Genomic DNA, 25,565 nt, shown 5'->3' on the forward strand with positions numbered 1-25,565 from the left:
ACTAGCACAACGTGTTGTAACGGAACAAATTTTCCTCTTCTTCCTGTCTTTTCTCGCGAACGAACGAAGGATGGCGAGGAAGGAATAAAAAAAGAGAGGAAGAAAAAATGAAAAAAAAAGATGAAATTCGCAATAATAAATTTGTAGTCTCAGCTGTACTTCTCAAATACGATTGAAAAGAAGAATGAGATAGAACATAGAAGAAGATAGAAGAAGAGAAAAATCTTGGATTTATAACATGAGTTAAAATATATCGCATTGCGACCGTCGATGTTATATATATATATATATATATATATATAACAACAGATAACATAAAATACTGGAAAAATTCTCTCTCGTATTACATATATATGTATTTATGTATGTATATGCAGAGATTTATTATGTGTGTTGTAATTTATATATAATTATTATTCGTTCGTATAATAATTGACTGCTCACGTTCGTCCTCTCGCAAATTCCATAATAAGGATTTTTCTCATTAGCTTGAGAACTAACGACACACAATGGCAAGAACTCAGAATATCGCTCACAAAATAATACGTTGTGACGTTTCATTGCGCTCCGATATTATTAATTGGATTCGTCTCTTTTCTTTCATCCTTCTTTCCTTCCTTCCTTCTTTCGTCCTTTTCTTTCTTTTTTTTCTTTTCTCTTCTTTTCTTTCACTCTCCCTTTTTCTCTTCCGTTTTTTAATTTCTTTCTTTCCTCCTGCATTGTCCACGTCGATTCACGATCGACGAAGAAGAAGCTTTTCTGTCGTATTTCCTTTAAGGCGCCAAGGGTATTTTCTTATTTACAGTTATTTATAACATCGTCCACTTCGTTTATCGAGGAGTACGATATATATATATATATATATATATATATATATATATATATATTATCGAGGTTTATATAGTATATAGTATTTTCATATATCTATATGTGAATGTGTGTGTGTGTGTGTATATACACATATATATATATATGTATATTTGTGTGTGTATATGCATACGTATGCTCTGTAACGATGTAACATTTTCATTAAATATTACTCGAGAGTCTCAAGTATAACGATATTATATATAAACAGGATGTATCATACTCGTGAATATAAATTTAGGTTTGTATTTAACATAGAAAAATAATTCAAGATCAAAATTCTTACGTGGACGAATAAAGTTTCTTGTGAATTAAACAAACGAAACATTTCGTTGGTATGATTTCTTTTCTCTTTTATCTTTTTATAGTGAATACAATCTTAAATTTATATTCACATATTTTAATATATCCTGTATGTATGTGCATGTATGTATGTTTGTATGTGTGTGTGTATATGCACGATTTCGATTAACTTTCGGTGTAAGTTTAAGTTACGTTTAACGTACCAATTCATTGCGGTTCTTCGATAAGTTTTATGTATGTTCATTGTAAGTTTGTATTAGATAGAGTCGATTAATTGAAAATTCTTTTGTCGATGAAAAATTTATTAATAATAAAAGGAAAACAAAATAAGTCGACGATCGCATCGAACTTAACAAAATCAAGATGATGTCAGAATGATTATATAAAAAAGAAAAAGAAAAAAGTGTTATCAGAATTATCTGTAAATATAAAAAAAATTTATTTATGGATAATACCCAGCTTTATCAAAAGAGAGATTATCTTTCGATCAAATTCGTTCAATGCTTATCGAAGATCTAGCATCGCTTTAGTACATTCGTGTGTATTAATTTTTAAAACGTGTGAATGCATACATGCATTTAGTTAGAAACGAGAAAAAAAAACTAAAGAAAAGAAAAGAAAAGAAAAAAGAAAAAGAATAAATTAATAAGATCAAACGGAAACGAAATTTTACGTAAGAAATTTTACGTTTACTTTCGATTAACATTCGTTATAATTAACTGTCGATAGATTTTCACGCACCCTTCATACACGATTTTTACGAGATATTTATTTCTGACGAAGTACGATAAACATCGAGAAATTTTTTAAATATTTGTAATCGAAAAAAGAAAAACAAAAGAAAAGAAAAAATATTGTAAATGAATTTTATGAAACAATTTATATTCTCGTACACTCTTTACGAAGCGTTATAAAGATCGAGAAATATTTAAAAGATATTTATACAAATTTTAAATAAATTTTGATTTTACTAAAAAATTTATATTTTATAAAATGACCTATAATTCATATATATATATATATATATATATATATATATATATATATATGTATCAGACATTACCCTACTTCGTATCGTTCGTTAATCGTTACTACGATATTCGCTACGTTTTAAATAATAACAGTGTAACGATGGTTATAACAGTGATTTTTTCAATTCTCTTTCAATTCGTATACGAGAACGAATACTGAAATGATAAGAAGATATTTCAGCTAATTTCTTTGTTTCAATCCATTCGATTATCGTATTACGTCATCATTGTGATTCTAAAGATAGATCAAAACTCGAACGGTCTTTTTTATATATAGTGATCATAACAACGATTAGATCGTTTATATCTACTCAAAGTAACTCATACACATTTTTGCATTTTTCCCACTCTCTATTTCATTCGTATCTACTTATATCTCTCAAGTATACTTTATTTATTTTTTAAATGATGAACTACATTTATTTGTCATTTTACGTGACAATTTAACGATTCGCGACCGCACAGATAACGTTATTATTTATCGTTGGAAATAGCCTTGTTTTGATACGTTTTCTAAACGAGAATTGAAATTTTCTTTCCTTTTTTTTTCATATTTTTTTTTCTTTTTTTTCTTTTTTCGCTCTGTTTCGTTAATACACGTATTTCTCGTAATTAATAAGACTTTAATTTTTTTTTGCCTTTCCTTTTTTCCTTTTTTCCTTTTCTTTCAGTCAAATGTTCGTTAATTAATTCGAAGTGTAACAAGTTCTTATCGCTTTTCAAGCGACAAGTTACGCCTTTTTAGAATTTATAGAATAAATTAAGATTTGAATTTCTTTTCTTCTCCTTTTTTTTTCTTTTTCTTCTTCTTTTTTTTCTTTTTTTTTTGTTTCTTTCTTTCAGTCAAACATCAATTCGAAGTGTAATAATTTCTTATAGTTTTTCAAACGACAAGTATTTCCCATTGATGATTATAATATTTCATTATTGCGAAATCATTATCCAGCTTATTCCTGTTGTATATATCGATTAGGTTGAAAGAATGATCGACGTAATGATCGACGAATCTAAATTTATACGATATTAGCTTTAGCGATCGAGTTGCCCATCATGACTTTATTGACGAAATTAACGATGGCCGTTGCTGGTTGTTCCGGTTCCAGCTCGGCGAACACGTGACATTGATTGTCTGATTTGTGAGCGGGTTTCCTTGCTACGAATCCGAAGCAACGACTAGAAAAAGAGAAAGAAAAGAAATCAATTAAAAATTAAATCAGATAACAAAAAATGTTACGAAAAAAATTAATCCAAATGACACCAACTGTGCGCTAAGTGAGCGTCCAGTATCTTCACCGGTGAAATCCCAAGTACGTTCATCCGTATCTAGGCCGCAATAACTGATGTTGTTTGTAGGATAATGTCTACGGAAGAATAATTTCCTTGCGTTATCCGTCAGTGTTATACCTTGAGTTGAGACCTTGAAATGAACGATAGTCGCACTCGGTAAAGGTTTTTGTTCGAACAAAGTGCTTATTGCTTTTTTGATAGCTTGAGGCCCGGTTAAGGATTCCGTGTCGACGGTGAAAAGATAAAGAACGTTGCAAGCTATAACAAAAAAAGAAATATATATATATACATATATTATATATATATACATATTATATATATATATATATATATATATATATATATATTCATAAATATTATTTTTATTCATCAAGAAATATTAATTCTTATGTAAAAAGAGACGAGAGTGCGGTGTTGTAAAGAGAACAAAGAATGAGAAAGGACAAAAAAAAAAAGAAAAAAGTTTTTATAACTGACCAGCTCCCTGTGCAAGAAGTTGTTGTGCACTATTCGTAGCGGGCGAATCCAAAGCTCTAGCAGCAGCTTCTGGTTCAGGTACTAACAGTTGGCATGGTAATGCCATTGCCATCAAGCTGTGTTGATAAACTAATGCTGACAAAGAACTAAAAACTGGTTCGTTCGCACATCCCTTCAGTCTGACTCCACGTGAGGTTGGCTCGATCAAGAAATGCCTGACGAGTTCGCTTGATGGATCTCTAGGACTACTAGGCGCACCAGGTGGTGGTATTGCCACTTTCAATGCTAAACCAAACGCACCCGGGAAAGAATTGCTGTCTCTTACTACGAACGTACCCGGTGTGGCATCCTTTAGCATCGAAATTGCTATAAAAAAGAAAAAAAATAAATAAATAGCGAAAACGATCAATGAAATGTATGCACGCGTGCAATGAACAATTCATGAATGGACAATTTAATTTAAGAATTTATACCTTGTTCTCGAGATATATTTGGTTTGTACCAGATCCTGCTGGTATCTCGTACGAATTTAACATTTATGTCAGCGACTTCTTGAGGTTCACTGTTCGAATGAATACTCGAACGTCTTGATCCATAATACTGCACTTGTGGAGACGACTGACCACCACTGTTGATAGATGTGTAAGACGTAGCACTCTGCAAATCGATATGTAAGTAAATAAATAAATGCGTTACGTACGATGAGATTGATACGTGACAATGATTATTATATATGTATATGTATATATATATATATATATATATATATATATATATATATATACGTCTAGTTATGAATGCATTTATCTTTCTAATAATTACCTTCGGACTTTGGGCAAATTCAACGTGAGTTGGAGTACCAGGGCTATGTGAAATAGCTTGAGCCTGTGATATCGCAGATTCGCCTATTGGAGAAACAGGTCGGTCCTTGCTGCAATAAAAACGTACAAATCGTTTTTAGAGATGGAAGTTTTATAACGACGAAACTCTTGATACATTCGTGCAAGCCAATGATTTATATATGGCATAAATCTCGTGCAGAAGTAACGACGTAGCATCGTGATCAACGTTGAAAATGTGTGTACACTCTATATAGAGCGATAAAGAGATTCGTAGAAGATCAACGACAGTGAGTAAGCAGATGTTATTAAAAGATGGATTAAGAGGAGGAAATGTTTGTGTGTGCGTGTATATATGCGCCCGAGCGCACGAAAAAAGAGAGATAGAAAGATAAAGAGAGATAGAGATAGAAATAAAGAAAGAGAAAGGGAGAGAGAGAGAGAGAGCACACAGCAAGAAAATGAGAATAATACATATAAGATCTATGTTCTGGAATGATTCTACGTGAGAATAAAGGATCGGAGAAACGATGTTTTTGTTTCGTCCTTTTGCAATATTTCTAATTCATGTATGCATGTTTCACGCTGACTTGCATAATATTATAACAGAATGCTGTGCTAACTCACGATGCAGGAAATTTTGAGCTCTCGTTTAGTTAGTTTTTCACGAAAAGTGCAATAACACGTAAGACCTCTGTGCAATCGTATTATAAATTATTTTAACGCGATATTAAGTCATCGAACAGATATCGTTTTTGTGCATTAGAGGAGATATATCTATATACATATGTATTTCTCATGGAAATAAAGTCACGATTCAGTTGCTTATTATATTTTTTTGTTATATATAACAACATTGATATTCATGGTTGGTTACGTTATATATATATATATATATATATATATATATATATATATATATATATATATATACACACACACATATATAATATTTATGTATTGAAATCCGTGCAGTCGCATACTTGTATGTACATACATACGTTTTAATGTAACGCAGTTGATCGTTAGTGTGCACTAACACGTAGCTTGTTTAGTAACACCACAGGAATATAGATGTATAATGCGAAAAAAAACAAAGAAAAAATAAAAAAAACAAACAAACAAACAAAAAAAGAAAGAAGAAAATGTAGTGCATCTTAGTAATCCGGTACACGATCGATACCAATAAAGATTATTGTTATTCGTATTATCACTCTTGATCGTTGGTATATCAACGATCTCGAAACGTATCACATACTTTTCGTAATATATTACCTATAGTCGAACGACGCCGATTGGTTAGTGAGCGGCCATCGTTTGTTATGCGTTTGTTTAAGCGGCCCGCTTGCCGGGAAACTCAAGCGTCTAGAATAACGAATACCATTCTTCATCATCGTTGTCGTATTTATGATAGTCATAATAGATCAATTTAAACGTCATCTTTTTCTGCGACATTATGGATTAATTTATTAATCCATAGTATTAATTATTAATCCAGAAATAAGCATTATCAATAATCAAAGAACACGATTCATCAAGGAAATCCTGGAATCGTTACATTATACATTGGCCGATCGTTGGCTCGATCGAAATCCTCCCACATATCTTTTTTTTATCTTTTTGTTTAAACAAATATTATAAAATAAATTAGAAAGACAGAAATAAAGAGAAAAGAGAACGAAGAAGAGAAAATAAAAACGATTCAACATTCTTACCGCTGTGTTGTCGGACTCTTGGGTGGAAGTCCCGTTTCCTTAGAGACTTCTCTTCGCTCCTCAATGTAGATCGTTCGTTCGGCATTATAATTCCCAAGATTGTTGTTGTTACTGTTTCCACCTGTCGCTTCTACTCCGGTAATATTATTATTGTTGTTGTTGATGTTATAACTATTGTTGGACATGACATAGCCCCGATCGGAGGCGAAGGTTACAGTTGGCGATGCGTTATTGACATAAGGAGTACGTGGATGTACAGGGAATGCAGGTGTTTGCGGTCTCGAAACTCCGACTGTACTTCCGGGACTGACGCTTCTCTCGGTCCACGATGACGCCGAGTCATTGTGGGACTAAACAAAAGAAAATATAAGAACGATCATCTTAACGCGAATATTGCCTTTACTTTTTTTCTCTTTCTCTTTTAATCTTTTAATCAAAAGAGAAAGAGAGAGAGAAAAAATTCAAGAAAAAAGATTTAACTCGTTCGACGTGAAAACAGGATCGTGCAGATAATAATCGATCAAAGATAATTATATATATATATATATATATATATATATATATATATATATATATATATATATATAATGGTATGTGACGTTCCAACGAGTCTATGTGCGTACCAGGCTAAGCAATGCATTTTCCAAGTCGGTTTGGAGCTAGGAAACAAACGGATGCTAATGAAATTTCTAATAAAAAAAAAAGTTTTACGTGCGTTTCATCCGATGGATATAATGATTAGAAAACAAATATCTGATATGTAATTTTCTTATCTTTGATAAGGAGGACGATCAGCACACCATGTTTATGTTTAAGGATGTAACGTGTTCGTGTGGATATGTAACGTGTTCGTCTAAGATATTCTCCGTTGTAGTGGTCCATCAAGCGTTTAATTTGCGCGTGACGAATGAGAGAATGTGTGCGTGTGAGGACAAACCTGGGTACAATTCTGCCATGCTTTTGGCGACTGGTTAGGGGAACAATTAGTGGCAATGCTAGCGACGTTGTTGGTGACTGTTGTCGCGGTCGCATCGATAGTTGTACCATGATCATTCTCGATCTTGTTAGTCGCGGAATTGGATGAGGGTGAGCGAATAGGCGATATCTCAGCCAGTGATCGAATGAGGCTCACGAGAGGATCTCCTTGATTAGGAGCAGACGTTTGTTGATCGACTACTGCCAAAAGTCCTCCTTCGTTTTGGCCATTGCCATTGTTGCTTCTATCGTTTGTTGTCATCGTTGTCGTCATTGTTGTCATTGTTGCAGTTATTGTTGGTGTTGTCGTTGTCGTTATCGTTGTTGTATTGTTGTTGTAATTTCTCGAATAATTTTGATACGTCGTTGTTACACGATTTCTCGACTCCGGTCTCGACGGTCTAGCCAAAGTGCCAAAACTTTTCTCATGAGTAATTGTTTGTTTGCTTTGCTCGTGACCATTTTCCATGGTGTTGGAAATGTTGTTCATCCTGTTGTTATGTTGTTGTTGCTGTTGCTGCAACTGTTGTTGTTGTTGATGTTGTTGTTGCTGTTGTTGTTGCTGCTGTTGTTGTTGTTGCTGTTGCTGCTGCTGCTGCTGCTGCTGTTGTTGTTGTTGTTGATGTTGTAGGAATTGCTGTTGTTGCTGTCTATGCTCACGCAAGAAGGCATCGGTACGTGCAAAACTATCGCTTCTAGATTCTGGACGAGGTGGTTGTTGCTTCTCCAAGTTGACCGGACTACCCGATCGACGTTGCATTCCTGTGCTTAAGGGTGGATCGGCTGCAAATACTGCGCGGGGGGATGACGGAGGGCTCTGGAAAGCAAGCCAAGCGCTTCATGCTAGGAAACTAGTGTTCTATCACCCCTTTTCGTTTGTGCATTTTGCTTAAATACGTAAATTATCATTATCGTTATATTATATGATCATTATGATTATGATTATGATTATTATTATTATTATTATTATTATTATTATTATTATTATTATTATTATTATTATTATTATTATTATTATTATTATTCATAATGAATTATGTATTTATACGTGTAAGTATACATCATCGGTGAAAGTGCAACAGAAAAGGAGGTTTCTCAAGCGGAGATTCTATCATAGCTAGCTAGCTGTAAAATTGTATTCGTCGTTGTGTATGTTGATCGTTTATCATTGGAGTTCTAATTCTAATTATAAGCTTAAAGCATTACCGACCGAGGGGGGGGGGTGAGGGTTGGGTAGAGGCCCTTTCTTTTGTTTTGCTTTGAATGTATCTATCTAAATATCTAAAGTGGTGCATTCTCTGACTATCGTACGTATATATATATAAATTTGATCTAAAGTGCAATCTATCGTGCCACTGTATGTTTTGTTCACTGTATCGTTTTTACGTAAACAGTTACTGAGAAAATTTGTAGAAAATATCACCGTTCGGAACGATATTTAAATAAATAAATGAAAGAAGAAAATTATAGAAAAGAAGAAAACGAATTGACGAATGATGAACCAAGTATATTCTCATAATCTTTTTTTTGATACCATCATATATGATCGATTGATAAATTTTGATCGAAGGATCGACGTAAATAAATAAGGGGTGCACGATGAATTTCACCGATCAGTGTGATATTTTTAAATAAAAAAAAAAAAGAAAAAGAAAATACAAGAATGAAGAATGATACGATCCAAGCATATTCTCACCTGACCGTCGCTGTACTTTCGATACTCGTAAGCTCTCTTCACAGAGACGAATGGTCGTTCGTTCATGCTTTCGGCTCTTGGTCTGCCGAGAATACCGCTACTAGCGCTGCCATTGTACTTACGACTACTCGATCTTTGCGGAAGCAAAGGACTCGCCGGTGCTGAGGTGTAAGGAGTCGTTTTCGATTGGGTCTGGTCGATGAGGAAATAAAAAAAAGTACCAAAATAAAAGACGATTTAATCTACCTAAAATACTATGTGGATTGTCAAACCCTTTCTAAGGATCTACCTGATTAGAAATGGAACTTGGTATCCATGTATCGTCGTCGTCGTCGAGTACCGCCGAATCGCTGGCATAACCGTCATGCCTTAATCTTCCCCTTTGATAACTCCGAAGTTCTCCGATAACACGATTCCCAGTTTCCTGTCGCCATATTGTTTTAGGACTTTTCTCGTCTCTCCTCGCAGCAAGTTTCAATTGTTGTTGCCTCAGCCAAGATAATCTATTGTAACGATTCAATGAAATTATGTTAATAATGTCTTAGGATATCGCGTTAGGATAGTTTCCGCTATATAATCATTATTTCCTTTTTTCTCCCCATTTCTTATCGACAGTTACCAACCACAATTGAGCCTCGACTTTTCTTCGTACTTTCTTATCTCATTTAGACTTCCATATTAGTGCTTGAAATCGGGTAGCACAATGAACAATGCGATGGACTATGATACTATCGGAACTAACGGTGAATAAAGAGAATGTAGAAGGTAATCAGTGTAAGTCACGTTACAGTTCGATGGATCCGATAACTATGTTTCAAAGATGGAAAACTTTTTTCGATGGTTCATTCATTTCCATAAGGGACTTAACTGGTTTATCGGTATATCGCTCGAACTTATTATATAATTATATTGGAAAGAAAATTTCTTTTTTTTTTTTAATGAATATTAAAAAAAGTACAAAGTATTTTATCGTATTCTAGAGGAGATAGTTTTATCGGTAAGAAGAGGAAGAGGAGGAGGAGGAGAAGAAGAAAAAGAAGAGAAAAAAATAAGAAGAAGAAGAAGAAGAGGAAGAAGAAGAGAACTTTATTGGAGCAGAAAGAATGACGGAAGTTCGTGCTCCAGAAGAAAATTATAAGAGACTTCAGGGAACGTTACTTTTGTGTATACCTACTTTCCGTCTAAACGATTTCCGTATCCGAGTATCGTACCTTTTTGGTTTACAGAGTTATGAAAGATGAAGAGAAAAAGTTTAAAAAAGAGATACGTATATGTACATTGGAATGGAATCTATAACGGGATTGGGACTAGCCGAAAGAAAAAGTGATAAAAAAAGAGTAATGTTGAAAGATGGAATGAGAAAGACAGAGATAAAGTGAAAGAGAGAAAGAGAGAAGAGAGAGAGAGAGAGAGAGAGAGAGAGAGAGATCGACTCGAAGACTTTACTTCTCGGTCGATTAAAAGCGTCTCGCCTGTACTATATTTACAATTATATAAGTCACCGACTAGAGACTTAAAATAGACATCTTCGTTATCATAATTCCATGTCAATAGCGAATTCCTCGACATTAATGTGCAACGACGACCGCAAGAAATATTTCCTTTTAAAAGTTCGAGAGTTTGACGATATTTATGGAAAAAGTTTGTTCGATTAGATTTAATAAAAAAAAAAAAAAAAAAACAATTTTTTTTTAGAAACTAATAATACGATAAAATTTTTAATTTCTTTCATCGAAAATTTTTCAAACGACGATGACGAGTCAATTTTCGAATAAACTCGAAACAGGATTAACATTGAACGTCAGGACACGAACGAGGCCGTAAACCGAAAAGGTTCGAGCTAAAGAGAAGAAGTTCTTTTAGCTTTGAGAAAGTAGACCTGCCAAACGTCTGTCGGTCTTCTCGACCATAAACGTCGCAGCCGTTTCTCTCCACCGACGCAGTCAAGCCGCTCTTTGTAAATACCCAACGACGAAAGGAGAGAAAAAGAGAGAGAGAGAGAGAGAAGACTAAAGAATTTCGCATTTGGTTTCTCATGAGCGAACGAGTAACCGAGCGGGCTCGAAAAGATGGAAGAAAGCAAAGTCGACGTACATATATGTATGTAGGAGGTGGTATCCATCCAATGGCATGAAAGGAGACGAAAGAGAAGACAGAAAGAGAGAGAGAAAGAAAGAGAGAAAGAGAGAGAGAAAGAGAGAGAGAGAGAGAGAGAGAGAAGCCGTTTATTTTCACGGCTTTAGGTAACACGCGTCTGTGTAAAATGGGCCCCGTGAGTTTACCAACGATCCTTCTTCCTGTCTCGATTTTCCTCGAACGATGAATTAACACGATGATCGTAACGTTTGTCTAACTTTTCCAAAATGTTTTCTCTCGTCATTTTTAACGAAGGCCTTTGTTCGAAATACAGATGTTCAAGGTTTCAAGTTTTTGAGCTAATTCGGATATCTGATTCATAATCAAACAAAGGAGATACTTAACGATATAAATTTTCGTAATTAAAAGTTAATTATATATTCGAATAATCAAGTCTTTTCGTGTTCTCTGGGGATCTTGTTTTTTTTTCTATTTTGTATATCTCCATTTTCAAATTTCCCTCGGACGATTGATCAACAGGATCAATTAAATTTTCCAAAATATTTTTCAAATCTACATGTTCAAAGTTTCAAGCTAATTCAAGTGTCCGATCGAATCAAATAAAGTAGATACTTAACGATAAAAATGTTCACACTTAAAAGTTAATTAATATCCAATTAATCAAGCCTTTTTGTAACTTTTAAGATTTATCGACGGAAAAAAAATGAAAAGGTGTAATCGATCGTTTCGTGTTCGGTTTTTTTTTGTTTCTTTTCCCTCTTTCTTTTTTATTTTTATTCCCCGCGTCTATCGCATTTCAAAACGCGTTTCGTTTTTCTTGCTTCAAGCATGCATTACAAACGGCAATGACTCAAAACGACCGCATTTACCATTCCTGGCAGAAATACGACGAGAAGTGCCGTAACTGTTGCTACGAGTATGGGTAGACAATTTATTAATTGTGTCTCGCCGAGACTCACGGAACCTTTCTCCTTGCTTCTCTTCTCTCTCTCTCTCTCTCTCTATTTTTCTCTCTCTCTCTCTCTCTCTGTCTTTCTATTTCTCTCGCTTTCTTTTTCTTTCTCCTATACCTCCCCTCTTTCATTGCTCTTTTGCGGCGCCTGTTTCGGAGGATGTATTGCGACACGCATGCTGTCGACCCCGTGCGTTGTCTCGAAGCTTTGCCAGAGAAACGACCATAGCGTTCTCGTAGTTTTCTCTTTGCTTAATTCCACGAAAAACGCCTAATCTCTCTATATTTTCTCAAAGCTAAAAAGGATCCGTAATATATCGGCTCGAATAAGAATTGATGAGTTACAAAACGAACTGGAGAATGAATTGTGAAAAGGGGAGTTTTTCTTTCTTTTTTCTTTTCTTTTTTTGAATCTAATATCGAAAAAGATATTCTACTTACCCGTCGACGTGATCGGGGGTGGTTTTGACAGGACCATTCGCGAACTCTGGTGGTGGATCTGGTGTATTTGGGCTGAGAGGGCTGATCGGACGCCTCGGATTCGCATCACCGAGAATCTCATCGAAGTCTACGACCGGTGCTGTACCACGTACCGATGCTTTTCTTACCAAGGACGGTGATGATAATTTTTGATGTTTGATCATGTCGGTTGTTGCACCGTAAGAAAACGGTTGACTCGTTTGTCTCGCGTGATAAGGAATGTCCTCGTCGATAAAGTCGATATTGCCAGATGGAGAGAAGGAATCGACGTGTTGCTTTCTACCATAAATCTCTGCCGTGGATTCGGATAATTTGCGATCCGGTGAAACACGGTACTCGTAATCGTCTCGACGGTGTTCCGTGTTTTTCGGGCTATCTCTATATTCGTTCTTTAACGTGCTATAGCTACTGCTAGAGTTGTAAGGCGGACTGGATTCTTTGGCGACGCTATAACTCCTGTAGGAATCCTTCAAGGTCGAATACGTTGATGCCGCATGGCTACTACTGGTGTGACTACTGTAACTACGATTTTCTTGGACGTAAATCTTCTCGTTTCTATCCGGTCGAGCATAATCCTCCGTAGGAGGGTCTGGCATCGACTAAAAATATCAATATAAAGAGAATATGCTCGGTTTATATTAACTATCGTATTACAAATCGAATAAGATTCTTACCTTGACAGGTAAGTACCTATACACACACACACACACACACACATATATATATCTATTTACCTCAACGGTGAGCATCATATCGTGAAGAAGTTTATCAAGATCACCGTGAGCCTGATTATCCGGCTCGTGTTCAGGTGGACTTGGTCTTTGAGGTGGAGCACTGCTGATACCGCTGTCCATGGAAACTGTCAGTGGTGAACCGCGAGCACCACCTGCAGCACCCTGGTGTACCACTGCGTATAAGGATCCATCTATGGGTCCACAGGTGTAACCTAACCCACGTGGCGATGTTTGAACGGATGAACTCGATGGTGGCGGTGGTGACAACGGTGTCTCGCGGCCTTCTGGAAGACAGTTATATTTGTAACTCGAAGAACAATGTTCTTGTTAATAGGTGGGCGTATGATTCGAAACAAAATCATATTCTACATTAATATTAACGAACTTTTAACCATTATTTCTCGTTTATAATTCGTGATAGACTTAAAGGAATTTTTTATAGATTCTCTTCTTTCCTTATCTTTTTTGTTTTGTTTCGTTTTTATAGATCCTTCGAATAATACAACGAAAGTTATTTGTTGCAAACGGAAATACTCTTTTCTTTTTTTTTTTTTTTTAATTTGTAAGAAATTAAAAAAGGAAAGCAGTTTCATCGAGTTCTCGAATAGTCGGAGTTAAACACTTTGATTTCGTCAATTTCTAATAGGACGAGAGTTCGAGAGGAAGGCTTAGGAGAGTACCTAAGAGTAATCGTACAAGAAGAATGGCCAATTCTTCGTGTCTAGGAGATCGTGGAGCTCGTTAAAGAAGAATGATCGAGTATAAATCGTTGACCGACGTACTACATACATACATACTTTACCTTCCAACGATCGACTATAGAGACAAAAATACAGTCGATAGATAGAAAAAGAGAGAACGAGAGAGAATGAAAAAGAGAGAAAGAGAGAAAAAGAAAGAGAAAGAGAGAGAGAGAGAGAGAGAGAGAGAGAGAGAAAGAAGAGAAAGAGAATCATTTGCTCCAGCTGCTTCTTCTTTTATCCAATCGTTGTACCAATTTAAGAGTTAATCTGCGTTATGTCACGATGAAGTAATTCAGGCGCATTCCTGTGACGTAATTCTTGCGGTAGGTTGTTTTCTCTCGCGGCACGCTTTAAAGAGAGAAGGGAAAAGAAGAAAAAGAAGAAGATGAAGAAGAAAAAGAAGCAGAAGAAGAAGAAGAAGAAGAAGAGGAGGAGAAAGAAAGAAAAAAAAAGTAAAAGGAAGAAAAAAGAAGAAAGAAATGACGATAATTCGCGAAAGGAATTCACTTCAAAAGGATTCGCGGAGTATGCGATCATGAATCTTCTTCGCGAAGAAACAAACGATTCTAGTCAACGATGAGACTCCTTTCTAACTATAATAGTCAATTCTTCTCTCTCTTTCTCTCTCTCTTTTTCTCTCTTTCTTTCTATCTGTCTCTCTCTCTCTCTCTCTCTCTCTCTCTCTCTCTCTTCGTAGTTCGCGTGATCTCGGTTTTCCATGCCATTTCTATTTGTTCTCTCTAAACTATCGTATATATCACATTGTACTCGATACATTAGATTCTAGTTTGATTCCCTGAGATTTCTATCGAAGAAGAAGCGACCAATCACACATCGTATCTTTTTCTCAAACAGTTACTTTCTTTATTCCTGCTTTTCTTTATTCTTTGTTCAAGTTTTACGTAGATGTTTACTCGATCCTAAGTTTATCTTGTTTCAGCTAAGTTATAGTTATTTTTGAACGATTTTTTCTTTTCATACGCTTGCCATTAATCGACGTTATCGCAAAGAAATTATGTTGTAGCTTGTAAAAGAGGAAGAAAAAAGGAAAAAGAAAAAAAAAGAAAATAATTACTCGAGATCGAGTAATCGAAGCCGTTCTCGAGTTCTCGGGTTTATTTATATAATACAGGCATTTTTTTACACGATTTATTCATTCGTCTTTTATTAATCGTCGTTAAGCAAAGGAATTATGTTATCTCGCATAAAGGAGAGAAAAAAAGAAAAATGGAAGAAAAAGAAGAAATAAATGGAAAATAAAAATTATTCGATCGAGCAATTCGAGTCGAGAGTTCTTTTTTTTTACAAGATATTAAGATAATTACGGTCGTTTTCACTGACGAATGTCAGAAAGGATTAACGCGTGTATCTCGCGATCGTTGCGTTAAAAAGATGTAACACGCGTTCTCGAATTATCTCCCCAAGAAACCGCAAGTTTTTTTTCGTCATGACGACGAGGAAGAAAAAAGAAAGAAGAAAAGAGAAAAGAAAGAAAAGAAAAGAAAAAAATATCTTACGTTTACGTTGTGTACGTGCCCTATGTACCTATCTACCTATCTACCTACCACCTACCTACCTACTTAACTATCTACCTACCTACGTTTTATTCGAGAGACTGGTATCATCGTTGGATCGCGTTTTAATTTTCATATTTTCAACGTGGTATGTAATTAGAGTGGCACCTCGACTTCGGCTCGTATTTCTTTCACGTTGAAAGAGAACCGGCTTGTTAGATCCGCGGATGCAATATCCAAAACGGCATCCAAGAAAAGGAGCAAAAGTAAGAAAGAAAGAAATAAAGACAGAGAGAGAGAGAGAGAGAGAGAGAGAGAGAGAGAGAGAGAGAAATATATATATTATCAGAATGACTACGTTAGAGAGCAAAGTGCTAGGAAGTAGTTCCCGTCAACTTTGGTAAAATGGTTTTAAAATGCGACTATAGCTGCGTTGGACGTTCGTAGACCATTCGTACACTACCATTAGCTAACATAGAACGTAGAAAGAAATTCAGAGTCTGAGTTCTCTTACTGAAATTCAGACTCATACATTTTCTCGTGAAATTCTTTACGTAAGGATCTTTTAGAACGTATACGTGGAGTCGAGATTTCTTCTTCTTTTTTTTTATTTCGTTCGACGTATTGTATCGGTTTACGAGTTTACAATTTGAGCTTACGATTCTCTCTACTTACGATTTTCTCTCTCTTTCTCTCTTTTTCTCTATTTTTTTTCCATTTCAAATACTTTATTGAATTTTTTCTTTCTCCTTTTTTCTTTTCTTGAAATAAGTTTGCACACAGCAAAAAATTCGAAAATAAATCAGGATGGATATACGATCTATTATTATTCGATGCGCGAGAAGGAAGAAAAGAAAAAAAAAGAAAAGAGAGAGAAAGAAAGAAAGAAAGTAAAAAAGAAAGAAAAAAGAAAAATGAAGAAGAAGAAGAAAAAAGAAATTTCGTTTCTACCTTAGAACGTCGAGTGAATACATACGAGATAAGAAGTTCCTCTTGCTGTACATACTTGGTCACAAATATTCATTTACATATTACGAGCGAATTTGAATAACAAATTCAATCGACTTCGTTGCGCTGCTCGAGCCTTTTCTCCTCTCACAATTTCAATTAATCGTCGCGCTCGAATTTTTCCTCCTTTTAAGGTGACCCCTCCCACCCCTCCTACCTCCAGCCTACCCTCCACGTGTCAAGCAGAGAATTTTTAACGTATCAATCTCACGCTTCTTAACGATATTATCGCGAGTACGAGACAACGTTGAATTATAAACGATCTTTTTTTCTTTTTTCTTTTCTTTTCTTTTTTTTTTTTGCACTCGCAGTATATAGTATCACGTAGACGAAGGACACCCGGTATATTCATAAATCTCTTTCAGGTTCGAGTTATCACATACATAAATCATTTTTATTCGAGCGACTTCAGGGTTATTATATTTACTTGGCAGGCTTTCTTCTCTTGAAGAACGATGGCTAATCCACGTTAGACGTGAGTAGATGAGAACTCTCATTTAAGCTGCAACAGCTGAGACGAGACGAATCGTTGATCTAGATCAATTCGGATCGTTGGCATTTGTGTTCAGGATTGATATAAAGAGAAAGAGAGAGAGAGAGAGAGAGAGAGAGAGAGAGAAAGGGGTGAAACAGGGGTGTGAAGAAATTGAAGTTCCTCGAATATCGAATACAACGGGTGTCGAAGTTATCGAGTGTCGAGGTAGTTATCAAAAGAGAGAGAGAGAGAGAGAGAGAGAAAGTAAGAGAGCAAAAGAGATCGTAAATCGTTTGGAAATTCACGTTGGAGTTCTCGTTTATTCATAAGCATAGCGTCGTTCTTTAAACTCGCTGTCTTCCTCTTTCAAAGTTATTGGATTCTTCTTGAACACTGTTTCTCGAAGTTATATTAGACGATGCATTATCGAAGAGATTTATGAGAAGGAAACGCCCGTATATAATAATAGAAAAGTTTATCGTATATAAATGAGCGTGTGCTAGTTAAAACTACGACGTTGGTGACTGAACGATTAATTGTAAAAATAGTTCGTAGGTGGTTGGAGGGCTCGTTAAAATGTTTAGTATAATTTCATAGTTACGAGAGGCAAACGATTGCGAATACCAGTGTTTATCTCTCTCTCTCTCTCTCTCTCTCTCTCTCTCTCTCTATTTCTCTCTCGAAGACCACCCAGACATTTTTTTCGAAGAACGAAAGATCTTGCCCGAGGGAGCCTTGAGAAAGGATTTTTCGACGAAATAATGAGACGAATTCTCATCGGCACCGTTCGAAGAACGGATAGTTGCCTCGAGGTATTACGTGCCTTTGCCCGAAGTATACTATAAGATATAGGTAAGATAATAATTGGGAATATGCGTACGTTGCCACTACACTCGTCGAATTTTGCTTCCGGGCAAATATTACTTTGAAGAAACGGTTGAACATATAAAGGGAGGATGAATCATAATATGAAAGAGTAGTTATGGGATATTACGATGGCTTCTGTTTTCTTTTCATTTTTTTTCTTTTGTATAAATTTGACGAATTCGAAATTTGAACGTCGAATATAAAATTCGATGAAATCCAATGTGATTTTAATGATCGGATGGAATTTCAGAGCTATAATTCTCAAGAAGATAACAGATAGACGTATAGATAGATAAATATCTACTATGTTGCATATATAGCATGAGAGATCTTCGAAGTATAGTACGTTAGTAAGTACTTAACACGTGCAAGTTGCAGCTGCTATTATAACGCCATAACTGCAGATCGTACATACGTATATACGTGGCTAATATACGAGAAAGGCTAATATCAGGTCGTATAAGAATTCACGATGATTTATTACTGGAAATCATACGTTCACGTGACTGAACTTTTTTAAGGAAAATCTACGATTTCCGATCGTACTAAAACATCGTTAGATTTTGAAAATGAAACGAATGAATTATCGTTCTTAGGTAGGTGTTATATCTCAGGGATAATGTATAACCGTTCGAATATAAGAATGAAAATCATAATGATTTATCACGAGCCAAAATGGAGAAAGTATTTCTAATGCGAATAAAAAATGTATTCAAAAATAAAAACGAACGAGGTTTTAATCGTTCGTTTTCTATACTACATTATTTTTATTCCAATCTTAAGAAAATTAGAAAACACGTGCTAGTTGTTCTATGTCTCTGTCCAACAACGTAAGCATGAAATAAGGTTAATAGAAGGGAAACAACGTAATAAACGATATCTTTACGAGCTTGCTCGAGTTACGTTGCCAAGGCAAAAACATTTTCTTAACATTCTCTAATTCGCAATACGGTAGATAAACGAAGTTTCTTCTCTCGTTGCTATCACCTTATCCATGTAACGAGTATACTCGTGTAGATATTTATTAGACTTCGATCTCGAAAACGTGTTCTTACAAATTCAGTTTGTTCTCTTCTTCTATGGAACACAGGAGAAGAAAGAAGAAGAAGAAGAAGAAGAAGAAGAAGAAAAAGAAGAAAACGAATAAGAAGATGAAGAAGAAGAAAACGAATAAGAAGATGAAGAAGAAGAAGAAGAAGAAAAAGATGAAGATAAAGATGAAGATGAAGAAGAAGGAAGGGAGCTTTACAAGGAAGAAACTAGAAATCTCAGACAAACGATTCGCGTGACCGTAGAGATGGCTTTTAACATACATAGCGTGACGATTCTTCGGATCTTACCAACTGTTTCAATTTCGCACTACGCGGGTACCGTTTTCTATTTGATCATATCTAATACCTATTCACCGATTCTCGTGCGTGCACGCGATATATCGTAAGCTTGGTTTACGTTATATACGAAGTTAGAAGGTAGGAATAGAATAGACGTATGTATGTAGCATGAGCATAGAATAAAACGAACGCGTGGTGCCTATGTTACCCGTGTTACGCGTCGAAGTAAATATGGTAATTAGATTCCGGTGTGGAGACGTCATCGCTTTGAAGTCGGTTCGTTTCTCTTTCTCTTTCTCTCTCTCTTTCTTTCTCTCTTAATACATACACGCATGTTCTCTCTTTCTCTCTCTCTCTCTATTCTTGCTCTTTGAACGTACCCTCGTCCTTTCCGACGGTACGATCACGCCTACATGCTCGGTAGTAAAGTTTTCCATGCTTAGGGCGGCGAAGGGTTTCTATTCATCGACGAAAGGCGGCCCGTTATTATCTTCTTCTTATTTTTTGGAGAAGAAGAAGAGGAAAAAGATAAAGAAGAAGAGGATAGTGGGCGAGAGGTGCTTATTGAACGTACAAACGAAAGAAAAAGCGAGGGAGATAGAGAGAAAGGGAGAGAGACAGAGAGAGAGAGAGAGAGAGAGAGAGAGAGAGAGAGAGAGAAAGAGAAAAGCGAACGAATTACTCGTTTGTCGACCTTATAGAGATTCATGAGACGCCGATGGGAAGTGGGCACCGATCCAGACAGAATATACCGTCCTACCCGGCAATGACAAAATGCCGACAGCGAGACTAGGGCGTGGTATTTTTCTTTTTCTCTTTCTCTCTCTCTCTATCTCTTTTTTTCTCTATCTCCTTCTCTGTTTCTTTCTGTCTTTCTTTCTTTCTTTCTTTCTCTCTCTTCTTCATCCTCCTCTTAGGGAGAAAAAGACAGGCAGAAAAAGATAGGGAGAAAGAGGGACACTCGCTAATTTTTTTTCTTTTATTCAAGACTCGAGGACTCCAAAGGACCGAGAGATAGAGAGAGAGAGAAAGAGAGAGAGAGAGAGAGAGAGAGAGAGAGAAGAGGAGGGAACGAAGAACAGAACCAGTTTATCGATGGTTAACTCGATGTACACTTCTTACGATTGCTCGACCTTCGAGATCTGTAGGTATCATTTTTTCTTTTTTCTTTTTTGAAGGAAAAAAAGAAAGGAAAGAAAAAAAGGTAACGATTTACCACGTTTTTCTTCTATCTCTTTCTCTCTCTCTCTCTTTCTCCCTTAAAAAAATTTCATTTCTCTCTCTATCATCGAAGATATCATAGATGAGGTGATACATAGCGAAGAGTATCCGATTATACGCTATTCATGAGCGATATAATATAAACTTAGTAATATCGTTTCACGGCTAGTCGAATTGAAAGATTTATTCGTTTGGAAAAACGTTGACGTAAGTCGTTCGCTCACGTATTAGATAAGCGGAATAACGCGAATGGTATCGCGAGAGGACTGATTATATGCGAAATTCTGATTAGTATCAACTTCCTTGAAACATTATCGATAAACTCGATCCGCTTTTACGAACGGTCACGTAGCATCAGTGTCGTAGAGATATAGAGAATGAGACAGAGTAAAAGAGAGAGAGAGAGAGAGAATAATAAATAAATTACTTTTATTAAAATCCAACGACATTCAATCGATAGAAACGTGCAACGGGAATTAATTTAATTGTCCTTATTGTTTCATTTAATAATAAGGAAAAATAAGGAAAAATGTAAATAAACGTAATATTCCTTACTTGTTTAATCTGCCAGGAAAAAGATCATAGAGAATCCTCGTGAGATCTTTGATAAAGAAATTGGAGAATAAGTTACGTGCTACCAAATAAGGAAACGAAATGAATGATAAATGATATTGAGAAAAATTCAAGAAATTTTTGTAAACGATTGTTAAATAAATGATTACCTTTAACTTTGTATATATAGTATATATATATATTTTTTTTTCAACGACGAAGAAAAGATTCGTGATATCCTAGTTCGATTTTAATACATCACTATAGATCATTTCTATTTCTTTTAAAGATCGATGTACGGATAAGATAAATCTATCGATAAGATCGAAGACGTCAAAGATCCGTATTCGCGAATAACATCAACGACGTCATGACGATGACGACGACGACGACGACGACGACGACGACGACTACGACGACGACAACTACGATGACGAAGAAGTTAGGCGAGAAAACAAGACACGTACCGTTCACCGGGAGCACAGAAACAGCACTGTTCGTTGCAAATGCTCCGCGATGGTGTTCTCACTACTACTACATACATACATACATTGACTCCGCGAGTATACCGCTGTATCTCGTCATCATCATCGCCTCGTCCTACGCAAGAAACTTTACTTGCTTGCTTGCTTACTTTCTTGCTAGCTAGCTAGCTATCTGGATAGCTAACGTCGACGAGATAGAAGAAACGAACTTTTAGCTAAATAAATATATTTCTGTATAAAAGTGATAATAATACACGATGGTCCTTGGTAATAGTAATAAAGAAATTACTTTTATTCTTCTATTCGAAGTATATAAATGTGAAAGAAAAATAAAAGAGAGAGAGAGAGAGAGAGAGAGAGAGAGAGAGAGAGAGAGGAAGAAAGAGAGAGATGATAATATATTAACGCGTGTATGTGAATTTACTTTCCAACACGGACTCCACTTGCTTTCGAGAGTGTCCTTTCGAATATATTGAAAACGTGTAACGTAGTCACACATATATTGATGAATATATAAATGTATTACGTGTAGATACATACGAACACAAACATACACATATATAACGAGTATCGGTGGCATTCACGTTCGCAAAGACCCCTCTCTACTACAGTCATTCGTTGGCCTCCCGTCGTCGGTCCTTCTACGGCAACTCTCCACTCCACATAAGCAGGTTTCCTCCGTCGTCTTCGTCTTCGTCACCGATCGCGTGCGTCCGTATCACGGAGTTTACGTATTTTACGCGAAAGAGAGAGACAGAGAGAGATAGAAAAAGAGAGAGAGAGAGAGAGAGAGAGAGAAGGAGAGACAAGTGATATCATAGAAAACAGTCTTTCCACATGGACTGTCTAAATTAGGCTAAACTGATAGTCCTAATGTCTTGTACCGAACATATCATTTATCTACATATTATATATATATATATATACACACGCATATATTGTTAGTTAATAAGTAATAAATATTTTCTATATTTGTTATCTTAATATATATATTTAAATATTCTAAAAAAAAGATCATGTATTCGTTTTGATGTAATATATAAAAAAATAAAAGAATCTACCGTATAAATCGATATGCCTTTATTAAATATGAAAATGAATGAAACTATAGAAATCGAACGATTTTATCTATCAAGGAATATTGATTTTCATTATGTAATAACAGAGGATTTACAAGACTACGCCGTGTTACTTACGGCGAAGATATGGTCTCTTTAAAATGAGATTCACGCAAATTGGTACAGAGAAACGATTGAACAAGTGAATATAAGCCTTATGTACGTGTAGCTTGTACTCGCCAACTGTGACCAACTGTGGTGCAAATGAATGGGTTGTAATTAATAATTCATCGTTTACTAATATGAACTCATGGTAACGTTCGAACATGTATATATGTATAGATGTATATTGCTTCTTCTTCTTCTTATTCTTATTATTATTTCTCTTTCTCTTTTTCTTTCTCTTTCTATTTCTCTTTTGACTTATTCGTTTTGCTCGGCTTTCGAACGCGTGCTGCCATAATATATAAGAGTCTAACTTGTGTTGTCTTTCAGGTGAAGGTGTCAGAATAGATGACCCGTTAGACGATTATAAGATACTCTTAGATGGATACTAATTAGAAACGTGTTCGTTTCTAGTTCAAACGATCACTCGATAATTGTTATAATTTATTATGTCGAAGAGTTTTATACCGATAAATGTATGTTCTTGTAAAATAACAATATATCAATCTACGTAGTATAATATGTATGCAATAGCTAAAGTTTTTCATTAAATTTTATAAAAGAAAAAAAGAATTTTATGATTATTTCAATCTTAATATCTACTTTTAGTACATTTGCTATATTCTTTTTTCTACAAACTTTTAAAAACAAAAAATCGTTCATTCGAACAGTTCAATCGTAAATAGATCCGATAATCATTCTAATTTATTATGTCAGCGAGTTTTATATCCTTAAATTTATGTGCTCGTAAAATTACAATATATCAATATGTAATATTTAATTTTTCATTACATTTTATAATAGTTAAAAAAAGAAAATTATGATGATTTCAGGTCCAATATTTACTTCGTACAGAGCTTGTATTCTTTTTTTCTAAACATTTTTAAAAATAAAAAAGACCTTGGACATTCATAATGTTCAAATGTATATTGAAATCTATTAGCTCTTGGAACGATTTAGAAAAAAAAAAGATAGAAAAATAAAAAGGGGTATACAAATTTTCTCGAGAATTGTACAAATAAATATTGATCGCGGGTATGCTCTTAACACACTGATGTTGCGAACGTGCCGCACGTGGTGCTCGCTAATCATGGGCCTCGACGCACGCACGTACGTCGTATTTGCATCATCCACCGGTCAGTTCTCGTGCGTTGGATGCGTTGAATGAAAATAGGGTAGAGGTAGAGAGGATGAGAAGGGAACAACCTCTGCTAGCTCTTCTATCCAGTAGCCTAATAATAACTTTTACTGGTTTCGCAAATCATAACGTTGCTTCGTGTTTTCAAGAATATCGCATGTGAGATTTATTAAAGAAATCCTTGAAGATGATAATCGGAAAGAGGGAGAAAGAGAGAAAGAGAGAGAGAGAGAAAATGTATGTGTGTGAATTATGCAATTACTACGCATCGTATATGATTTATAAGACGATTGTTATTTTCAATCGGTAAAAGAAATCTGAATCGAATTAGATGATTTATGTGTCGATAATGATACGTCAGAGATGAATGTAATTTTTTAAACAAACTTGTGAAATTTTAATAATAAAATAATAATAATAAAATATTACGTATTTATTAATATTATATTATCATTATATTTATATATATATATATATATATATATATATATATATAAAATTTTGTATATAATGAACAAAGTTGAAATTTATTGTTGAAAGATGAATAGTATTTAAGAAAGATTTCGTCATTTATCTTTTCACTTATAAAGCAAGTTATAGAGAGGATATGAAATGCATAATTCGATAAAAACGTTCGAAGAACTTTTCTTGATTTTTCAAGCTGGCGGCGCCCCTTTTCTCAGTCTGTCTCAAAGTGGTCTATTTCTACTTGGCAAGGAGCAGTAACGGGGATAGAAACGAAAAGTTGGACGGTCCACCTTAAGAAAAGAGGCGTGTATATATACATTATACAATATATATATATATATATATATATATATATATATATATATATATATATATATATATGCTATGTGTATGTGCGTGTGTATATACGTAGCATGGACGATCTGGGACAAGGACGTAGAAGCGATCGGCCGAGTCGATGTTACTCGAACTGTCATTCGTCTCTTCTAAATTATCCAAACGGATGAGAAAAGAGACCGTGAGAGAAAGGAATAGTTTCTCACGATTGTTTGTAAATAATAGCCATAGTAATTATTGATCTATAATAAAAATAGTTTTATTCATATGTATACGTCTGATAAATAAAAAAATTTCAACTAGAGAGAAGAAGAGAGAGGGATTAATATTTTTTCTTTCTCCTGTTTCTTTTTTTTTTTGAGGGTAAATGTCTTTGTTTTCAACGAGAATGTCTTTTTTAAAAGTATATTTCACAGAAAGGAATAAAGAGTTACTCTCGGCATGACTTGGAATAGTTTCGTACTCGACAAAGCGGTCACTATGTCGGCTCGAAAATCTTTTTCATGGTTTGCGTCCATTGGATCCTTTTGTTCGATCGTTGGCGAAGCGACGAAACGAGAAAGTAGGAGGAAGGGTTGGCCCGATAATTTATAAAGAGCGAGTGAGTGAGAGCAAAAGAGAGAGAGAGAGAGACCAACAGAAAACAGAGAGACAAGAGGCTATTGTCTTGTCGCTCGGTCGTACGTCTTCCTACAGTTACGTCACCATTGTTTACCCCGAGCACTCCCTTCATGATTCCCCGTGTCCTTTT

The 25,565-nt window shown here is 35.3% G+C and overlaps 1 protein-coding gene across 14 annotated transcripts in view; it reads right to left on the reverse strand.

The window, feature by feature from the left end:
* Positions 1–591: 591 nt before the first annotated feature.
* Positions 592–25,565, reverse strand: part of LOC127069508 (tensin-3) — a 157,294-nt gene continuing 132,320 nt past the window's right edge. For 9 of the 14 annotated variants that reach the window (XM_051006604.1, XM_051006655.1, XM_051006650.1 and 6 more), the window contains 12 exons: positions 13,454–13,737; positions 12,681–13,318; positions 9,480–9,693; positions 9,191–9,382; positions 7,457–8,311; positions 6,520–6,869; positions 6,080–6,169; positions 4,788–4,896; positions 4,439–4,622; positions 3,966–4,331; positions 3,464–3,746; positions 592–3,374 (listed from right to left, as the gene is read on the reverse strand). In XM_051006604.1, coding sequence (XP_050862561.1) covers positions 3,215–3,374; positions 3,464–3,746; positions 3,966–4,331; positions 4,439–4,622; positions 4,788–4,896; positions 6,080–6,169; positions 6,520–6,869; positions 7,457–8,311; positions 9,191–9,382; positions 9,480–9,693; positions 12,681–13,318; positions 13,454–13,737 — 3,725 coding nt within the window. In that variant the 3' untranslated portion in view covers positions 592–3,214. The remainder of the gene's footprint in view (positions 3,375–3,463; positions 3,747–3,965; positions 4,332–4,438; positions 4,623–4,787; positions 4,897–6,079; positions 6,170–6,519; positions 6,870–7,456; positions 8,312–9,190; positions 9,383–9,479; positions 9,694–12,680; positions 13,319–13,453; positions 13,738–25,565) is intronic. The other 5 variants (XM_051006613.1, XM_051006643.1, XM_051006618.1 and 2 more) reach the window with 5 other exon arrangements.

Source organism: Vespula vulgaris, chromosome 1, assembly GCF_905475345.1.
Source record: "Vespula vulgaris chromosome 1, iyVesVulg1.1, whole genome shotgun sequence".
NCBI lineage: Eukaryota > Metazoa > Arthropoda > Insecta > Hymenoptera > Vespidae > Vespula > Vespula vulgaris.